The sequence below is a fragment of the Centruroides vittatus genome, unplaced genomic scaffold (assembly GCF_030686945.1).
Source record: "Centruroides vittatus isolate TY-2023 unplaced genomic scaffold, ASM3068694v2 contig_459, whole genome shotgun sequence".
NCBI lineage: Eukaryota > Metazoa > Arthropoda > Arachnida > Scorpiones > Buthidae > Centruroides > Centruroides vittatus.
In genome coordinates, this window is record NW_027122255.1 from 286,293 (window position 1) to 305,463 (window position 19,171).

The 19,171-nt window shown below is 23.6% G+C and overlaps 1 protein-coding gene across 4 annotated transcripts in view; it reads right to left on the bottom strand.

The window, feature by feature from the left end:
* PlexA (plexin A) overlaps window positions 1-19,171 on the bottom strand; it is a 167,499-nt gene that overhangs the window by 6,898 nt on the left and 141,430 nt on the right. For 3 of the 4 annotated variants that reach the window (XM_067272897.1, XM_067272896.1, XM_067272893.1), the window contains exons 23-30: window positions 18,998-19,128; window positions 17,744-17,803; window positions 14,924-15,001; window positions 14,779-14,845; window positions 12,998-13,144; window positions 12,453-12,642; window positions 6,818-6,936; window positions 451-547 (exon numbers count right to left, since the gene is read on the bottom strand). In XM_067272897.1, the coding sequence (XP_067128998.1) occupies window positions 451-547; window positions 6,818-6,936; window positions 12,453-12,642; window positions 12,998-13,144; window positions 14,779-14,845; window positions 14,924-15,001; window positions 17,744-17,803; window positions 18,998-19,128 (889 nt within the window). The remainder of the gene's footprint in view (window positions 1-450; window positions 548-6,817; window positions 6,937-12,452; window positions 12,643-12,997; window positions 13,145-14,778; window positions 14,846-14,923; window positions 15,002-17,743; window positions 17,804-18,997; window positions 19,129-19,171) is intronic. The other variant, XM_067272894.1, reaches the window with a different exon arrangement.

Sequence of the window (19,171 nt, forward strand, 5' to 3'; positions counted from 1 at the left end):
TGCAATCATTATCAGGCTTAACCAATGCTTTAAATGTTTGTCATTTTAATTGTTTGCAGAGTAATATTTTAAATTGCTGGCATTTGTTACTTCAATTATGTGCTGAATAAATTATTATTAATTAATAGCAATTCTAATAACTATAATGAATAAATCTTCAAATTATATATATTTTTAACCATTTTAATGGATCCTTTTAATGTCTTAGTTAATAAAACCAGATTTCCTACTAATTGTAATCTTATTTACTTACTCTGCTTAATGTTACAGATAGTTTATTGTTATCAGTTTAAGTAGGTCTTAAGTAATTTCAATAAGTAGATATTATAGTATTTTATTTAAATAAATATACTAATAATAACAAAAATAAATTAAATATTAATAAATAATGTGTAAAAAATCATTCTTTATAATTAAATGGCAGTTAATTTAAAATAACTATGAACAAACCATATTTTTGTTGCTTTTCAGGCTTCTCTGTCATTATGGATAAGTTATACATTGATGACTGCCTCGGCACTAAAGTTAGCAGAGCACTATCCGATACCTAAAATTTCATTTAAAAACAAATTGGAATTTAAATGCTTAACAAATTTTAAAATCAACAAACAAATATTTTACTAAACAATTAAAACTCCTTTTAAATATATTTGTAATTATAATTTTAAATAAACTTTAAAAATTATTCATTACATAACAGATTAAACAGAAAAAATTCCAATTTAAAGTAAGAATTTTGCAATTATTTAAATTTTCAAAGCCAAAACAATGTAAAAAAAAAAAGAGATTTAAAATGACTGTCAACAATCATAAAAATATATGAAATTCTATGGTAATTTGTCAAGGTCTACTAAATGTGAACAGCCATCTATCGGGTGCTATAAAAAAGTTAGAAATAAACAAACTCACAGATTATTGGTTTGTTTATATAAACCTATATATATGACAAAATCAAATTAAGAGCAGGTGATAAGTTTCCTTAATGGGTCTCATCTAGTCTTTAAACTCAAAAGGATAAGAAGAATGAGTTTGATACAGAGCATGGCAGAACACCTCAGCCATGAAGAGACTATAGGCATATTTTGAAACTGTAACCAAAAGTTAATCTCACAAAATCTAATGATGTGAAATAGCCTGGATAAAAAAAGACTATGAAAAATTTGTTTATATATAATTCTTGGGCTAGAGGAGCCCATTCATTAAGAAAGCTCCTAGTCTGTGGTCTTCCAAAAGCAAATAATTAAATATTTTCTTCGAGTTTACTTTTATAATTACATCTATAAACATCTCAAAGCTCCATAGTTTTAATAATAAACCAAACAATCACTGTAATAAATCAGGCTACGTTACCACTACTAAATAGTAGCGGTAAAGTAGCTTGATTCATTACAGTGATCATTTGGCTTATTATTTTATAATTATTTGATTCACAAATATGATAAAAAAGCAAAAATAAGGAAATACAAATCTATAAATCAATAGAGTAATGAGATTATTTTAAAAATAAAATTAAAAATATATTTTCTAAAAGTTATTTTAAGCATAACATTTAAACACTCATGACTTACTATTTTCTATTTATCACATAATATAAGTAATTTATTTTATTTTTGTAAATATAATACAAACAAAATCAATTATCATTATTTGTTTAGTAAGCAATTTATGTCATTAAAATGTCATTAATGATATAAATCTATATTAAAAATATTATTTTATTATTCATATAATAATTTTTTTTTGTTGTTAGAATAACTTATTTCTTTTTTAACATTGTATATATTCTTAATGAATAAAGAAAAATAAATAAATAAATAAATGCTAAAAATATTTAACCGTTAAAGTAAAGATTATTTGCTTATTTTTAAATTTTTATTTTATTTCTTATTGAGATATAAATATATCATTATGCAGAATTGTTATCTATTTAAAGTTTAAAATAAAATAATGATTCAATTATATTTTTATTTCAGATTAAGTCTTTAGAATTTTAAAGTTTAAATACAAATCACTATTTAAAACATCAATATCTACTTCATCTAAAACTAGAATGAAATATCATTATAATATAAATGAAACAAAGAAATTTGAATAAGAAATACTTTCTTCTGTACAAACAATTAATTATTCTCAAAAATCTTTTATTAATCTTGAATGTTCTCAAATACCTTGAGTTTATACAGTATAAATAAAAAGTTTCTTAAAAAATGTATTGTTTTGTCATAAATAAATAAATAAACTGTTTACTTTTAGGAAGCAAATTCTATGAACATACTCCACATACAAAAACATATCCAACAAACTAAAATATTGTAAAACATCATTAAAATACAGTATAATTTCTTTAAATTCAGTAATGAAAAAATTATTTACTTTGAAGAAATTCTGTTATATTCAAGTATTTTCAGACCATTTTGACCAAACTTCAGTTTACTGGTATAAAGTGAAAGTTTTCTCAAAATAAAATATTTTTATTATTGAATTTGTCAAAAAGAGTAGAATCTAAAATTGGATTGTTTGTTTAAATTTTATAAAAGAACACCAATTTTACAGAACATTTATTTTTGATTAAAATTCTTTATCATCGAGCAAGAAAAACAGCCTCACATGAGAGAAAGAATCACCAATAAATCAACAAACAAATGACAAATTTTCCATTAGATCCACAGGGATTATTAATTTAACGTAGACACTGGTCGATTGCAGATTACTACATATGACTCTACAGGTTCATTTTTTATATCAGCTATACCTGAAACTGTTTTGTGGAGTAATTTATAAAATATAATTACAGTCAGAATATAAAAAAATCAATTACTACCTTTAGTTCTTTGTTGACATTAAAAACATTGCCTCAATCTTTTGAGTATTAAAGAATAATTAGATAACAAAGCTAATATTAGTTAATATTAGCTAAAATTTCTGACAATAAACCAATTAGTTTCAAAAATTGAATATCTTTCAATTATATTTTGTTTAGTCAAAATCTCAATTTTTGAATGCTTAATACACTCTTAGATGAAGACAACTATTAAAATTATTTTATCTTTAATAAAATAATATCCAACTCTATATTTTTAATTTAAAAAATATTAAGAGAATTTTAATCCATTTCCAATTTATTATTATATTATAAATTCGTTTTCATTACATAATGTAACAAAATAGAAAAATAATAAGAATTTTAATAAATTGAGAAATTCAGAAGGGTTGAAAGTTTATATTCAAAACTTTAGAACATTCATTTTTTTTATTTACTGTTAATCTAAAGAATCGATTTTAGATAAGTAAAGCCTCAATGTTTATGGAAATCAACTGTAGCGGAATCTAAGAACATTATAAGAAAAGATGATTTCCTTGAGAAGATTATGATGCTTGGTAAAGCTGAGACGTAATAGAAGAAGACAAAAAATTAGTAGTTGAATCTCATCACAATCAGCACTGAAATGCAACTAAAAAAATTGAGATGTCACATATAGCAAAAGTTGGAAAACTATTGTTCACAGGATCACTAAGTTTTGCTGTGACTAAACTGAGCCTTCTAAAGATAAAATATTAAATTCTGGAAATGTTTTAATTGAGTGTTTTGTTAATCTCATACTGAATTTTGTTTCCAATATAAAAACTTTTTTATTTAATTTTTTTCATGTATTAATTTAGTAGCTGATATTTTTATAAATCAAAGTATACATTTAGTATATGAACTACATAAATACAAAAAAGAACAAAAAATCTAGATAAAAAAACTGTATGCTGACCAGTGGTGCATTCAGGATTTACTCTTGGGGAGCCGAGTTGAATGAATAAAAAAATTTTTTAATGCAAATTCAATAAAATTCCCACCTTATATGACCACTAATTCATAAACAGTATAGAAATACAGTAGAGCGTCGATAAGTGGAACGTCGGTAAGTGGAATGGCCGGAAAGTGGAACGATTTTCAGTCTGACTGTGTCGTGCTGAATCGAATGTTTTTGATACTAAATTTACTTCTAAAGTATAATTTTCATGTTTTTTATATTCTTTAATATATTTATTTTGTTTGTACAAAATGCAGAAATAATTTTTAACGATACGATAGCCTCGATGATTATTATAAAAATTTTCGTTAGGCTTAAAATCGACGAAAATTCAACATGAAGCAACACGCAACGGAGAAAAATTCAACAGGAAGCGATACGCAACGGAGAAAAATTTGAACATCGGACAGGTTAATGTATTTTTTCGTACAAAGTCGGAAACTGGAACAAATCATTAACTGGAAGGACCCCAGTCCCCAATTGGTTCCACTTATCGACGCTCTACTGTAAAAGACACTACAGATACAAATAAAAAAAATGAATTTTAATTAGGAAACGATTTTTGGAGAACTTTGTTTTCCTTTTTCTTTGGAGGGTCCAGACCCCTTGGCCCCCTGGGTGTGCCACTGATGCTGATTCTGGATGAGATTCAAATCCTTATTCTTTGTAAATGAGCCAAGTGTTCTAATAGGAAGTTCCAAGACTTAAAATATATACCGCATTCCTATTTGGATCTTCTTTTTATCATCAGATGCACACACAATTATAATAATACAGCAGAGTTTATATTTTGACTATTGCTCTATATACAATTATATTTCATTAAAATATCTATATTTATCAATTTTTAATTTAAACTTCTATCGTAATTTTAATTGATTCTATGTTAGAAATAAAATATTTCTAATAAATGACTAATATAAAACAAAATTATGAAAAGGGAAATATATTTTTAATAATAAAATTTATTGTTAAATATATAAACTACAAAAGTTAAAATTTTTAATAAGAATATGTCTAGAGCTGTATTATAAAACATGATTTAATTTTAAAATTATGCTTTAAATTGCTAGAATAATAATAATAATAATAATCTAAAATTATAAGAAAAAGATTTAAAATAATATAACGATTAAGATTTATGCATAAGCAGATATTTTTTAAGTTGTAAAATATTATTTTATTATAAAATTTGCAGTTCATTTACAACCATTTTCATAATGTTCCATAGATACAGTGGAACCTCACTTAACGAGCATAATTCATTCCAGAATATTACTCGTAATGCAAAACACTCGTTAAGCAAAACAATATTTTCCACAAAAATTAATGTAAAATACGATAATGTGTTCCACGCCGAAAAATATTCAAATATTTTATGTATAACGTTTATTCAGAGAAAATTATGCAATGTACATTGTTAAGGAGCATGAATCATTCTCATCTTTTCTTTTAGTGCAGAATTAACCAATCTGTAATGCAAATTCAATTTTCAGAAAAAAAAAAATTGAAAAAATGTCTCAAACAACCAAATAATATGCAAAATTTTTGGGCTATGTAAATGTTATAATTAAATATTAAAAATTAATAAATTTGACTAGAGGTAGGCAGTTATGCTTCCATCTCGTATTAAATTTAATAACTATAATTAATTAATTTTTTATTTAGACATTTCTAAAATTTAATTTGGAATTGGTCATGAAATTTAATACGAGTAACAGGATAACTGCCTACCTCTAGTCAAATTAATTAATTTCTAATATTTAATTATAGCCTTTACATAGTCCAAGAATTTGGCATATCGTTTGGCATGTTTATTATATAATGGGCGATGGTTGTTGATGTTTATACGTAATATGTGTGAACGCAAGTTTAGAAAAATATCTGATCAGAAGTGAGAGTAAGATGCTAGAACGAGTGCTAAACACAGACTGATGGAGCATGCGCACAATCGGGACTTTCCTGTCCTTCGTCACTCATTATGCGAAACGTCGCTCATTAAGTGAATCATTTTTGTTACAATTTGTTTTGCTCGTTATGCGAGGTGCTTGTTAAGTGAGGTTCCATTATAATTCCAAATTTTATCATAGAAAAAGATGGAAATAAAATATCTCTGAAAATATGTCAAATATTATATGCTAACTTTCTTGAATCAGATTTTTAAGTTATGAAATTGAATTAAATTCCATCTTTGCTTATCTTTACATATTAAAAATACTTTTATTGGAGTAAAAATATTTAAAAACACATTCTTAATGATTTGAATTTTGAAATCTTCTCTCAGATGCTTAAAAAATAAAATAATAATTAAAAATAGAATTTTATATCAATTTTTTGACAATTATTTTAAATATATAAAGACTGTTTTTCCAAATTCAAAAATGTTGGGATGTGTTTATAAATTTTTTAACTCTGAATAAACTGAAAAGAATATGTAAGTTAGATTATGAATTCATTTTGATACAAAGTAAATATCTGTATATTTTTATTTTGTTAGATAATTGTCATAATTTAGTGCAGTGTTTATCAACCTTTCTTAAATGATGTTTTCTTTTTAATATATCAAAAAACATGACATGATCCTAAGCAATAGTAAATAATAACTATATGTTGAATTTATGAACAACAATAAAGCTTTGAGAACCTAAAAATTATTTATGCCAAAATGTTTTCATGATACATCATCTCATCGTCAGTAATTTAAAACTTAATCTCAAATTTTTAAATTATAACTTAATTTAATTTGTTAATGATGGAATAGCATATCATGTAAACAATTTAACATAAATGATTTTTAAGCTTCTTGAAGAAGGTTCTGAGGATGACATTATCCATCTTTACAATTCTAGAAGAGTACAAATCTGAATAATGCCATGATTTTTGTGTTAAAAGGAAACAATCTCTAAATAGGGTCTGATTCAATATTTGATATTATTAGGTTGAGAAACACTAACATAAGACGTGACTTTCACAAATATAATACATTTTTATTTGTTATGAATTAATGAATATCATACTTTATAATGAGCTAAAGAATTCACTCTTTTCCAATCATTTTCCATTTTACTTGTAGCATCTTCATCAGAAAGTGTGATTCTGCCTGATGTTCCTGTTCTCCACTCTGTGAAAAGCAAAACTGAAAAATTTTATCAAATAGTTCAAAAATTATATGGATAATTAAAAAAAATTATATTTAATAATAAAAATAGTAAATTTGTTATAAAAAAATTACATAATGAATATTAATTTAATATCATTAATTATTAGTATATGCTCTATATATGAGCCATTCATAGATCAAATCAGTTAACTCTTTTAGTTAGGCAAAAAATGTAAAAAAAGTATATCCTAGAAATAATTGTTATTTTAAATGTTGTTAGATAAAAGCTAATTGTAAAATAATACATTGTACAATGTTTATTTAAATTTAAATGTTAAAAAATAATGCATATTATTTTATTAATTTCTCTACTTTTCATTTTGTAAAGTTATTGGATTGGCAAACAAGCAGATCTTATATAACTTAACATTACACATAAATGCGATGAAGATTATAATTTTCAATAAAATTTCGATAAAAATTTTAAAAAGGCAATTTAAATTATTAATGATGTGCTTTTTCTAATTTTTAATTTAGTTGGTGCTATTTTTTTCAATAATAAATTGATTCTGCTTTAAACTGTTATATATAAAAAATTTTGAAATTAGTTCTGTATATTCAAATTTAGAATGACCTGAAACAGATCTTATGTAAGATTGAAAATGTTTGTTAAATTTACATTAAATTATTTACTGGGATTATCAAGGTTTTGATTGGTTACTTAGTTATAGTTATCAATTAATGTAAAACTAAGACTTACATTCTTAAGGTATAAAAAAAGGACAATATGTGAAGACACCTTTAATTTATTTTAGTGTTTCTTCTAATTTTTGTGAATTTTAAATTTAAAAAAATTGTTCTTTGTCATCTGTTTAACCTAAAATCATAAAATATTTAAAAATGACTGTCTATTTTGATTTTATACATTTTTTTTTGTGTGAAACTGTTGTATTGTGATTATATTTGCATAAAAACATTCAATGTAAAATCAATCTAATGTGCACTATATAACTTACTTTTCAAGTTTTAAAGCAAGAAAAAGACAATGAAACAACTTGATAATACATTAAAAATTTAAAAACTGAGTTATATATTACATGAGTGCATTGAGTGACCTTAATCTCTTTCCTTTTTGATAGCTTAATTTAATGGCAATATAATAATGGAAAATTTGAAGAAAAAGAATCATCAAATCAATACAAATGATTATTTTGGAATACTTTTTAAACTAACTTTTTAATTTTAATATGTTATAAATAGAAACTTTTTGTTATAAAAATGTATTCATCAGAATTTTTAAAGTTAAAAAAAATATTTTCAAAATTTATGTATATGTGTTTTTTAAAATTTAATTTAATTTTTTAAATATCTATCCAAATTAAACATTAACGGATTTTATTTGAAAGTCAAAATATCAAATATAACTATTATTAAAGAGCTGTTATTGATATTTAAGCGTTGTATGTACTCCAATAGAGCAGAATATGTTATTTAACTAAAATGAAGTTAAAGAGGTTTTGCTGACTGAATAAAAAATTCTTTAATGAGATCCTTGAAAAAAGTTTCATCACTATATCATCACCATACTTTCTATACTAAACTTTCATCACTTTGTTTTCTAGTAGTTTCTACAAAATTTTTTCAACTTGTGTATTTTTAAAAATTTGCAATAATGCAAAGGAAAATATGGCAAAGTTTTAATACAAATGTATCAAGAAATCAGATCACTAATAAGATAATGCATAATCCACTAATCACATTAATATTCCTGGATATTACAAGAACTACAATAATACACATATTTAAGTAATGTTATATGAAAAAATTCTTAATTATGTAAATTTTATTAGATCCAAATGTAATGCTTCAACTGAAGAAGGGTAAAGAAACCCAAAATGTACGTCTTGGAAGTTTAGATTTTACTACGAAATAAAACGAGTGGGAAAAACAGTTTCCTCAGAAATCATGGCATGATAAGTCCAGATTAACAGCCAAAAAATACACAGCTATAAAAGATAAATTCTAAAATGAAAAAAAGGACTAAAAGCTTTATGAATAAAAATACATATAAGTTATTAAACTCAGTAACTTTAAAATTCTAAATTAGATTCAAATAATTTTTTTTTTGACTAAAAGCTTTACGAATAAAAATACATATAAGTTATTAAACTTCAGTAACTTTAAAATTCTAAATTAGATTCAAATAATTTTTTATTTTAATTTAATATTTTCAAAGTTTTATTTAAGATATAAAATAATATTTTTAAAACATTAAATTAAGTTTGATCTTATTTTTAAAAAGTTACAATAGTCTTGTTTTACATTGGATTGTTTAGATGTAACTATAACTTGTAAATTTATGTTTTCACAAATGGAAAATGGTTAAATTAACCTTTAAATGTACATGAATAATTCTGACTAATAATATAAATGCTAACTACTTTTATTATGAAATTCAGTGTGGGATGATTTATTGCTTTGATTATAGCAATGTAACACATGGACAATCTGTTGAGGGAGAATGCCTTTCAGGAGGTCTTTTATGGGAAACTGTCTCTATTTAGATGTTACTAATGTGAATAAAACCCAGAAATGTCATGTGGCCAGCACATTGGCAATGCATGAACCCATGACCAATTTACAGTATTCAGTGGTTTTATCCACTCTGCCAGTGATAGACACAAATTCAGTGGAGCAAAAATAATGGTACAAAAATTAGAAGCCATTTTTTACAACCTGTCTTTGGAAAATAATTATCAAGATGAAATGAAAATTGAAGGTTCTAACAGACCATGAAAGTAGAAAAATTTTTATATATATTTTCAGGGCTACAGAGAACTTGTATGGGGTCTGGGGTAGAAAAGGTCCTGTTTTTGCCTTAGTGGGACTCTTTTGCCAGTTTTTTTTTTTTTTTTTTTTTCTTAAATATGTAGAATGTTTCTTTATTAATTAAAGGCAGTCTTAAATATTTCACGTTTTGTTTGTAAAAATAAAATAACATTAATTTATAAGGTTTGAAACCACTATGTTACTAAGTTTTCTCCAGGCTCGGAAAAATCCCCAGCTCCCCCACTCTTGATGGCCCCGTACACTTTATGCACTTTGTGTAAAACTAATCTAAAACTTCTGACACTGACTGAACTGAAACCACAACAACAGGTGGCATCAAACACATTTTAATGTTTTTTTGTTTATTATAAATAATTACATAAGCATATAAGTAATCAGCTAGAACTCTTGGAACAGAGCACAAATTTAAAAAATTTGTTTTACACAATACCTGCTGATATCTCAATTTAAAACAAGACTGTACTGTAATTTTGAAAATTTAATTCTTGCTATATAGTCCAACATTTTATTTTAATATTAAATATATTATACTTTTATAAAAAAAAAATAATAAGAAAATTTAAATAATATGAAGTAAACGTAAAAATTGCTGAAAATCTCTGTTTTATCAAATTAAAAATTAAATTATTTACAAATAAAATATAATTTCTTAAATTTTATATAGATATTTACCATATTGCTTCAAATTTTACATACACTCCATCTTTAAAAAAGTATTTTTGGGGAAAGAAATTGAATGATAATTAATAGTAAATATAGTTTAAAAGAATTTATTACAGAGGGAAAACATTAATAATATATTTAAAATAAAATATAAAATTTATATTATTTTTTGAATTTTTGAAGTGTGACAAAATTTAAGAAACATCTTGAATTAAGGATGTACCAAAGATTTGTTTGGAAATACAAAATAATGCATTTTAAATTTGAGGCAATAAGGTATATTAAGACAAAAATTTTATTTAAGTTTTTATATGAAACTCTAAAAAATAAAATAAAGACTTTATTCTTAAAAATTATTATAACATTAACTTTAATATTTTCAAAACAATGTTTTTCTCAATAAACTTATTGTTTTATGGTAAAATTTAATATTAATATCTGTATAATCATAAATCTTGTAATCAAAATAATAAAAAACAAAAGAATTTACAAAATAACATACCTATTTTGTAAATTCATTGATTTTGGTACAATTCTATAATCTGATATGTATAAAATAATTGACAAAAACCGAAAATTTTTGTTTTATTTCTGAATTAACATATTCCTATATTTCTTTGTATCTGCAATTCAATAGTCATCATCCAAATCCATTTAAATTGAGGAAAAATAAAGTTCTTTATTTAAATATTCAGTGTATCTTAACACCATTACATCTTTCATGCATATTATGATGTATAAATCATTACAAATATGTTGATTTTTATTTAATCATTTAAATTTCATATGAGTTTCTTTGTTCTACTTTAAATTGATTTAAACATACTTTGAATTTTAATAAAGTATTAAATTAACATAATATTTATCAATCAACCAAATAGTTGAAAATCATTGACTAGTTTTAAATTATAACTCAATTAAAATATATTAATTAATAAATAATTTAGAAACTTCCAGAACAAAAAGATTGATCTGGATTTAAATCTTTGATCTTTGCAAGTCAGGTAGTAGCATACCCACTTCATTTCAAATCATCTCCAGCTATGAATGTAATTTTAGAATTACAATACAACGATACTAGTTGTAGCAACAGTCAATGACTTCTAACTGTTTGGTTGATATACAGTATTTGTTAAGTTATGCTTAGTTACTACGTGTATGTATGTGAATGTATACATGTCAAATGAATAAAATTCATAAAATTTGAAGAAATTCTAAATAACAAAGAAAATTAAAGTTTTTTTAATTAAACTGAAGTTCTTTAAGAACATATCTGTTAATAAATTAATAAATGTTAAATTTTAATCTTAAATTTAACATTAGATTTTACCAATTTTAAAATTTTTGTACTCATATAAATTTATAAAGATTATTTGAATAAATATGATTGAATAAAATATATAGTATTTAAGTTTTTAATTATTTCATCATTTTTAGAATATTATTACTTAATTAATTAGAATTTTACTGTAGTTATAGCTTGATGTAATGTTTTATATTAATTTCACATATTGCCAAATTGAAGCTCTTGGCTCTATTTTCTAGCCAAACAAATTGTCTTTCATAAAATTATATGATTTCACTATAAATCTATAATATATAAAAACTTAAAAATAATAACATTTATTCAATTATTCACTAAATTGTAATAAAATTCTATTATTAAATTTTGTAGTTCAAAATAAAAATATTTATTTTAGATTAATTTTTTTGTTAAAAGATAATAAATGCTATCCATCAGTTTAAATTATTTATTTATTTTTATTCTTATTTAACTTTGTTTAATAATTTTATTTCTGTTATTTGCATTTTTTTAATGTTAAACTATGTTGAATATTTTTTTAAATAAAAATGCTTAAAAAGAGAAGTAAATGTTACTCATCTAAAATATGTAATAGTTTAAATCTTAGTCTGTGTAAATGTATGCAAAAAATTAATCAAAATAAATTTATTCAAACAATAAAAATGTAACTTGAATATAAGAAAAACTGATCATAAATATTAAAATATTTTAAACCATTTTATAAATTATAATTTACCTAAATCTAAATCATCTTTGCTAGGACGTTGTGAAAAAGGAGTATTTTTATAAATTGCATCAAGTGCTTTTTCTTTCACTTGAGAAATAGTATCACAGTCCAAAACTTTAACTGGTGTTTCGATATTTTCACCTGGAGGTTCTAAGCCTGAAACATAAGCTGTCTGGGGAGACATGGAAACATAAACTGTCTGGAAAAAAAATTATGAAAATTGTAAACAGAGAAATCTTTTCAAAAATTTTTGTGTATGACACAAATTAAATAATAATACCTTTTTAATTATCTAAAGCTATATTTCTTTCAAAATAAAAACAATTGTTTTTCTAATATTTAACATCTAATATTTCAGATATAACTTGATAAAATATTCTCCAAATAAATTTCCAGGTTATTAAGTACTTTTGGTTCATTTTCAAATATAAAGTTTGTAATTTATTACATCCAAATAATAAACTTCTAATGAAAAATATTTATAACAATAGCTTGTACATTTCAAAGATTAAAAAATATAAGTGACAAAAATGTAAAATAAATTTATTACTTACCATTCCTCTATATTCAATAGATTGCCTAATTAATTTTTCTTCTGATAAAGAATAGCGAGCTTCACTAGTAACTGCATCTACTGGGCCTTTGTCGACTTGCTGTTTAATAGCTCTATATAACATGAAAAGTGGTTCTCCTGCACACTCCTAAAACAAATAAATGAATAGAGTATATTTATAAAACATTATTTCTAAATTGACTATTACTTTTATAATAAATCTAATAAAGTAATCCATTCTTATTATAATTTCAAACTTTACATTTATTTTGCATGAAAAAGTAAGCTTTGCAAAAAGTAAACAATATTCCAATGTTGGAAAATGTATTAATTATTTGAAAACATGTTCAAATCAATTGTACCATCAAGCTGTACAAAATCAAATATTCAAGTCATATTAATTTATGATCATTAACATTTGGTTGTTTTTAATATAAATTCATTAGTGTATTAAAAAAGTCTATTACTAATTATTTTGTATTATCCAATAAACCTGTTAATTGTTAAGAAGATTGTTTTGAGGTAGATTCATCCTTTGTCAAAGTTATTCATATTAAAAAAACAAGAAACATATAGAATTGTTTGTTTATTGTCACAATTAATAATAAATAATGTAAGAATTCAATATAACATAACTTTTAATAAAAATGCTTCATTCTTTATTTGTTTATATCAATATTATTTCTTTTGTTTTTGTATGAAATGAGTTTAGAACCTTATTCATTCTGTATTCTTTACAAAAATAATCATGTTTAGAAGTGTTATTATAATAATAATAATAATAATTCTCTTCCAAATCTCCAGACTGTCAGGAGAGCTCCAATGAACCATAGAGTGATGCCAATGGGAGCATAAACTTCCAGTAAGATCACTCATGCTAGTAAGAGAAATCCAGAGAAATAAAGCAGAGTGATCCATAAACAGAATCTGATCCAAAATGGGCAATTTATAAACATGGCTAAATATGCAAACAAAACATTTATTTTCTGTAGTGATGCTTTGACTTTGGTCTGACATAAGCACCATACTCTCTGGTGGGTGGGTGTGTGGTGTGTGTATAAATATATCCATCCAGTTTTATACGTCATACAGGATACATTTCAACAATATCACATAAGAATAAAAATAATAACTATAATTACTGTAAAAAATTGGATATACCAGTACTACCTACAATTAACTCAACATACACCTAAATCCAGTAACAAAAGAAAATTTAATAAGTGAACTACTCTTTTTGATCTTATTTATAAGACAGAGCAGAAAACAACTTTAAAAATACAAATGATTGAACAATTCAAATCATATTAAATATTACATGCACAAGGGTTGAATATATAAACTGCTTAATATGTAACAAAATTATAAATAAATACATAAAAATAGTTAAAATAAAATATCTAAGGAAAATAACTTAAAATAAAAATACTATACAGAAAAAATATAAATAAAAAGTACACATAAATCAGTAAACATATAACAAAAGAGAGTTAAAATTAATAAAAGTATAATAATAACATAAGAGATGATAAACTAAACTAGACAACTTCAAACAAAACCCTCCATGCATGTGACAATGGTGCATTACATGGTTTGGTTGTTTATCCTAAGATTCACTAGAATTTAACAAGAATATGAGATTAAATATTTTAATCTTCTGCTTTATAAAGTAGAAAAAATTTAACTCCTAAGGACGCAGATTTAACGAAATGATATAAACAAACATCTCAATATTTTATCTGTTATATTGAAGAAGTAATAATAAATTTCATATAATCTTACCCTTAGAAATTTATAAAGAAGAAATGTGAACCATGCAGATAACATCTTTTCTGCTACTGATTCTGTCCTGTAAAATTATTCAAATATTTTTATTTCTTGATCTTCAAAAATACAATTACAAATGTAATTATTAAAAATTACTTACCTTCTTAGTAAAAGTTTTGGATGGCTTTTACCTTCAATACATTTTTCAATTAATTCAGCTAATAATGTTTTCAAAATACTAAATAAAAAAAATTTAATAATTAAAATATTAATTAATGAAAGCAAATAACTGTTAACTATTGATATCAAGTAATCTTATCAATTTTTAAATCATTTTAATTATAAAAAGTGAAATTTCATTTATATAACAACTATTAAACTATATATTCATATATTAACATAACGAATAGAAAATTATTATCTGATCATTTAATTACTCACAAAAAAATAAAATACAATTTATATTTTCTAATTTTTAAAAAATTCTAATACATTCAATAGTTCCTCTCATATTCAAGAAAAAAATTATACAATAAGTTTTTCAATGGAAATGACAAACAACACATTTCATTGATAACTAAATGCAATATCAAAATTTTTTTTAAAGAGATCACAATAACGTTCATTTATGTAGATTATAGATTTAGCTATAAAAAGACTTATCAAAAATAAAATGTATGACATTTTCAAAACAGTCAACATTATAATACAATAATCAATTCCTATATAAGTAATAAACATTTAATTTTTTCACGAAATTTTATGTAGTATCCTCTGATATCAAAAATAATAGCAAAATTAAAACAAATATTTTGATTTATATAATTCTACATTTAGATGATTAACTGTGAAGATATGCTAAAGTTACACATCAAATAATTTATTCATTATTTTTTTTTTAATTTCAAATTTTGAATTTAAATTAATATCTTACTTAAATATAATGTCTAACGTGAAATAAATATAAATACATAAAAATGAAAATCAAATAAGAATTGTTTGATGTAATATTTGCAAAACTGAAACTGCCGTTGAACAAATTTAAATCAGTAAAATTTTCAAAATCACCTTTGAAGAGAGTAGTAATGAGTCTAAAAGTAATTCAGTATGAAAGTAAATGCTTTTAAATAACTCTGAACTCCATAAAACAGAAGTCAGCCAATGACAATTATAAATATGTAATTTAAAAAGGAAAAAAAACAAAACAAATCAATTCAAAACTGAAACTATATCAGAAATCAATTTTAAAAAAACCATGTGTCAAGACTTAATTACATTATGTATATTCATTAAAAATTATATTTTTTAAAACTAATAACACTTGTCTACAGGAAACTAATCTGGTCACCATATTTACAACAAAAAAAGCATCTTTATACAAATATATTTTACTTAAAACAAAACATAATGAATGCAAACACTTATTCTTACTAAAATTTATGTGCATACTCTTGCAAACATACAAATGTATATACAGTGAAAACTGCTTAGGCGACCATCTGCATTCGACGGGCACCTGTCAAAACGGGCAAAAATTTCTGGCACAGAAAAGTTTATACATAAGAGTCTTTGCATAAGTTACCTGTATTAAACAACCACCTGTGTAATGTGACCGCGGGCACCAATTTTTGGTCCAAAACAACATACAACAACTGTAATAAATGACCACTTCCGCGAATATTTCTGGTCTAAACTATTGTTTGAACCCACCTCCAGCACTTCTCCAACTGTTGAAATTAAATGCAGGTGTTAATGAATTAGTCTAGCCACAAAGGAAATTCATTTCAGTTTGTTCAAAATTGAAAGAAATGCAAAGTGTTGTCGTTAAAAGATAGTGTTAAAGTTATCAGAGAAAGTGAAAATGGTTTATGACAATGGCAATTAGTGGCAAAGTTTAACTGTGAGAAAACAAAATTTATTTTACCACAGATTTACAATATTTTCCTTACGGATATAAAATATTGCATACATGATACAATCAATCAGCCAATCTCATCGTTTGATAAAATTTATTTTATTTTATTAATTTATTTATTTGAAGCTCATATACAGTATATGTGTGATAAACAGTTTCTGTATCAACCTACCTTATTTCCACGATATTTTTAGAAAAATAATATCCAAGTAATCTTTGCACACGAAATATTCAAAAAACAATAAATGCATTAATGCAAAAATCAGTTTTACAGGTAACCAGACTTTTTCGATTCCAATGTAATGAAATTTTATTATGAGAAAAAATAATAAAATTGTTTTATTAATTAATAATTGTTCTTATTATATTTTAAAAAATATTTTAAAAAAGTACAGTATTTTTAAAGTTAAAATAAGATTAAGCTAACAAAAACCAAAACTAGTGATGGAGCACTTATGTATCAATGACGTAACACTCGTAACTGAGGAGCAAACAAAAAGACCCAAGTTGAATTAATTAAGTTGGAAAAAGAAAGTGTGCATTATAATCGAGAAAATGAGAGTAGAGTACTGTATTAATCTTTAAAATATTTGTATTAAATCTGTTTTATAAAATCACGATAACTCCTGTAAACTGAGTTATCTAATAAGAATAATATACAATACCAATATAGCTCTATCGTTGAAAAAATTCGCTTATTTTTGCTCACCTCGAGTTTTGCTTAGTAGAAATGGCTAAAAAGTGTACAAACTACGTACGAAATACAGTATTACAGCACCACCTGTATTGGATGACCACCTGTCTAAAAGACCACTTTTTGAAGGAACCGTAGGTGGTCGCCATAGACAGATTTTACTGTACATATCTTGCTCAAAAAACACTTAGGCAAATTGTAAAATTTCAATCTTTCAAATCTAAACAAATATTTTACTTATTTCTAAAGCTACTTAATGCTATTAAATAAGATAAACATTTTATGTTTCAATTATAATATTTAGAAGTGCACGAAAATATACTCTATATTATATATTAATATAAAAAAGTTAAAAATTATTGAATACTTACTCTGTACAATATTCCATTTTTCCCTGAAGTGTAACCATTATAAGAGATGCTACATTTACTCTATAAAATATAATGTTCTAATTAAAGAAGTTTATATAATAAGTATATATATATATATATATAAATCCTATGTTTTATGTACATGTATATCTAATACAGTTTATTCTATTATTAAAAACATGTAAAAATCTTAACATGATTTACATGAATTATTATTACAATCATATAATTAAAAATCAAAGGTTAACAAATTAAAAGCAGTTCAATTTCTATAACTGTATTCTATAAAATTTTTCTTCTCTATGCTCTAAGCTGTAGATTTTTAACTTTTAATTATAACTGTTTAAATTATTAATTATTACATGAAAAATAACAATAAATACAATAAAACCTGTATAAACAGGAATCACATAGCACGAAATGTTTTTTCTGCTTTGGCAGGTTTCTGTATTGAACAGTTTTTTCAAAATCACCCTGAAAAATCAGAAAAATCACCCTGTTCTGAAGAATTTTTCCATTTATGCAGATTTTTTTTTTTTATTCAGGTTCTGTTTTAGATAGGCTTTACTGTATAAATTTTTAAACAAAGAAACAGTCATTCCGTAACCTATATATAACACTAACAACTTACAAACCTTCTTCAATAACCATATGTTTGAAATATTTTTGGGGCTGTTCTGCTGTCAATAACATTTATATAAATATTCTAAATATCCTAGAAATTTTATATTTTGAATTCCAAACAAGAATCATTTTGTTACCATAACAACTAACAATTTAAAACTTATTGATTTACAAACATTCCATTATAAAAAATATCCAAATTTAAACTTACTTTAATTACAGTGAAGTCTTTATTCTAATACTTCTTTTACCGCTAACCTTTTCTTTTCTTTTAACATTACTAAACTGAAGCTTAGAAGACTTGATTGTAAATGAAATGGATTAAATTTTGAATTTTAAGTTTAAATTTAGATTTTTTTTTATAATAGACTGTTTGTAAAATTGATTTACAAACATTCTACTATAAACTTTTAAATTGCTAGTTGTTAAAGCAACAGAACAATTTTTATTTTTAGAATAATTTATATGAATATTGCAGATGATAGAATATCAGCATAAAAATATTTTAGTAAATTTTATTTGACTTCTTGAAGAAAATTTATAAGTTCTTAGCATTATATAATAAATATGAATAATTATTAAAGTTTCATTACTTCATTTTATTACTAAAAATACATCTATATTTATTACCTGTCTCTCATTGAAAAGTATCTGTTAGATTCCAAAGTACGAATAAATAACAAAAGAAATATTTTGTTCATAATAAGTTGGCCAAATAATCGTAATCCTTTTTCAATGTATGGTTTCTTCAATGGATCCAACTGTTAATAAGTAAATACAAACAGGCATTAATAAATATATTAA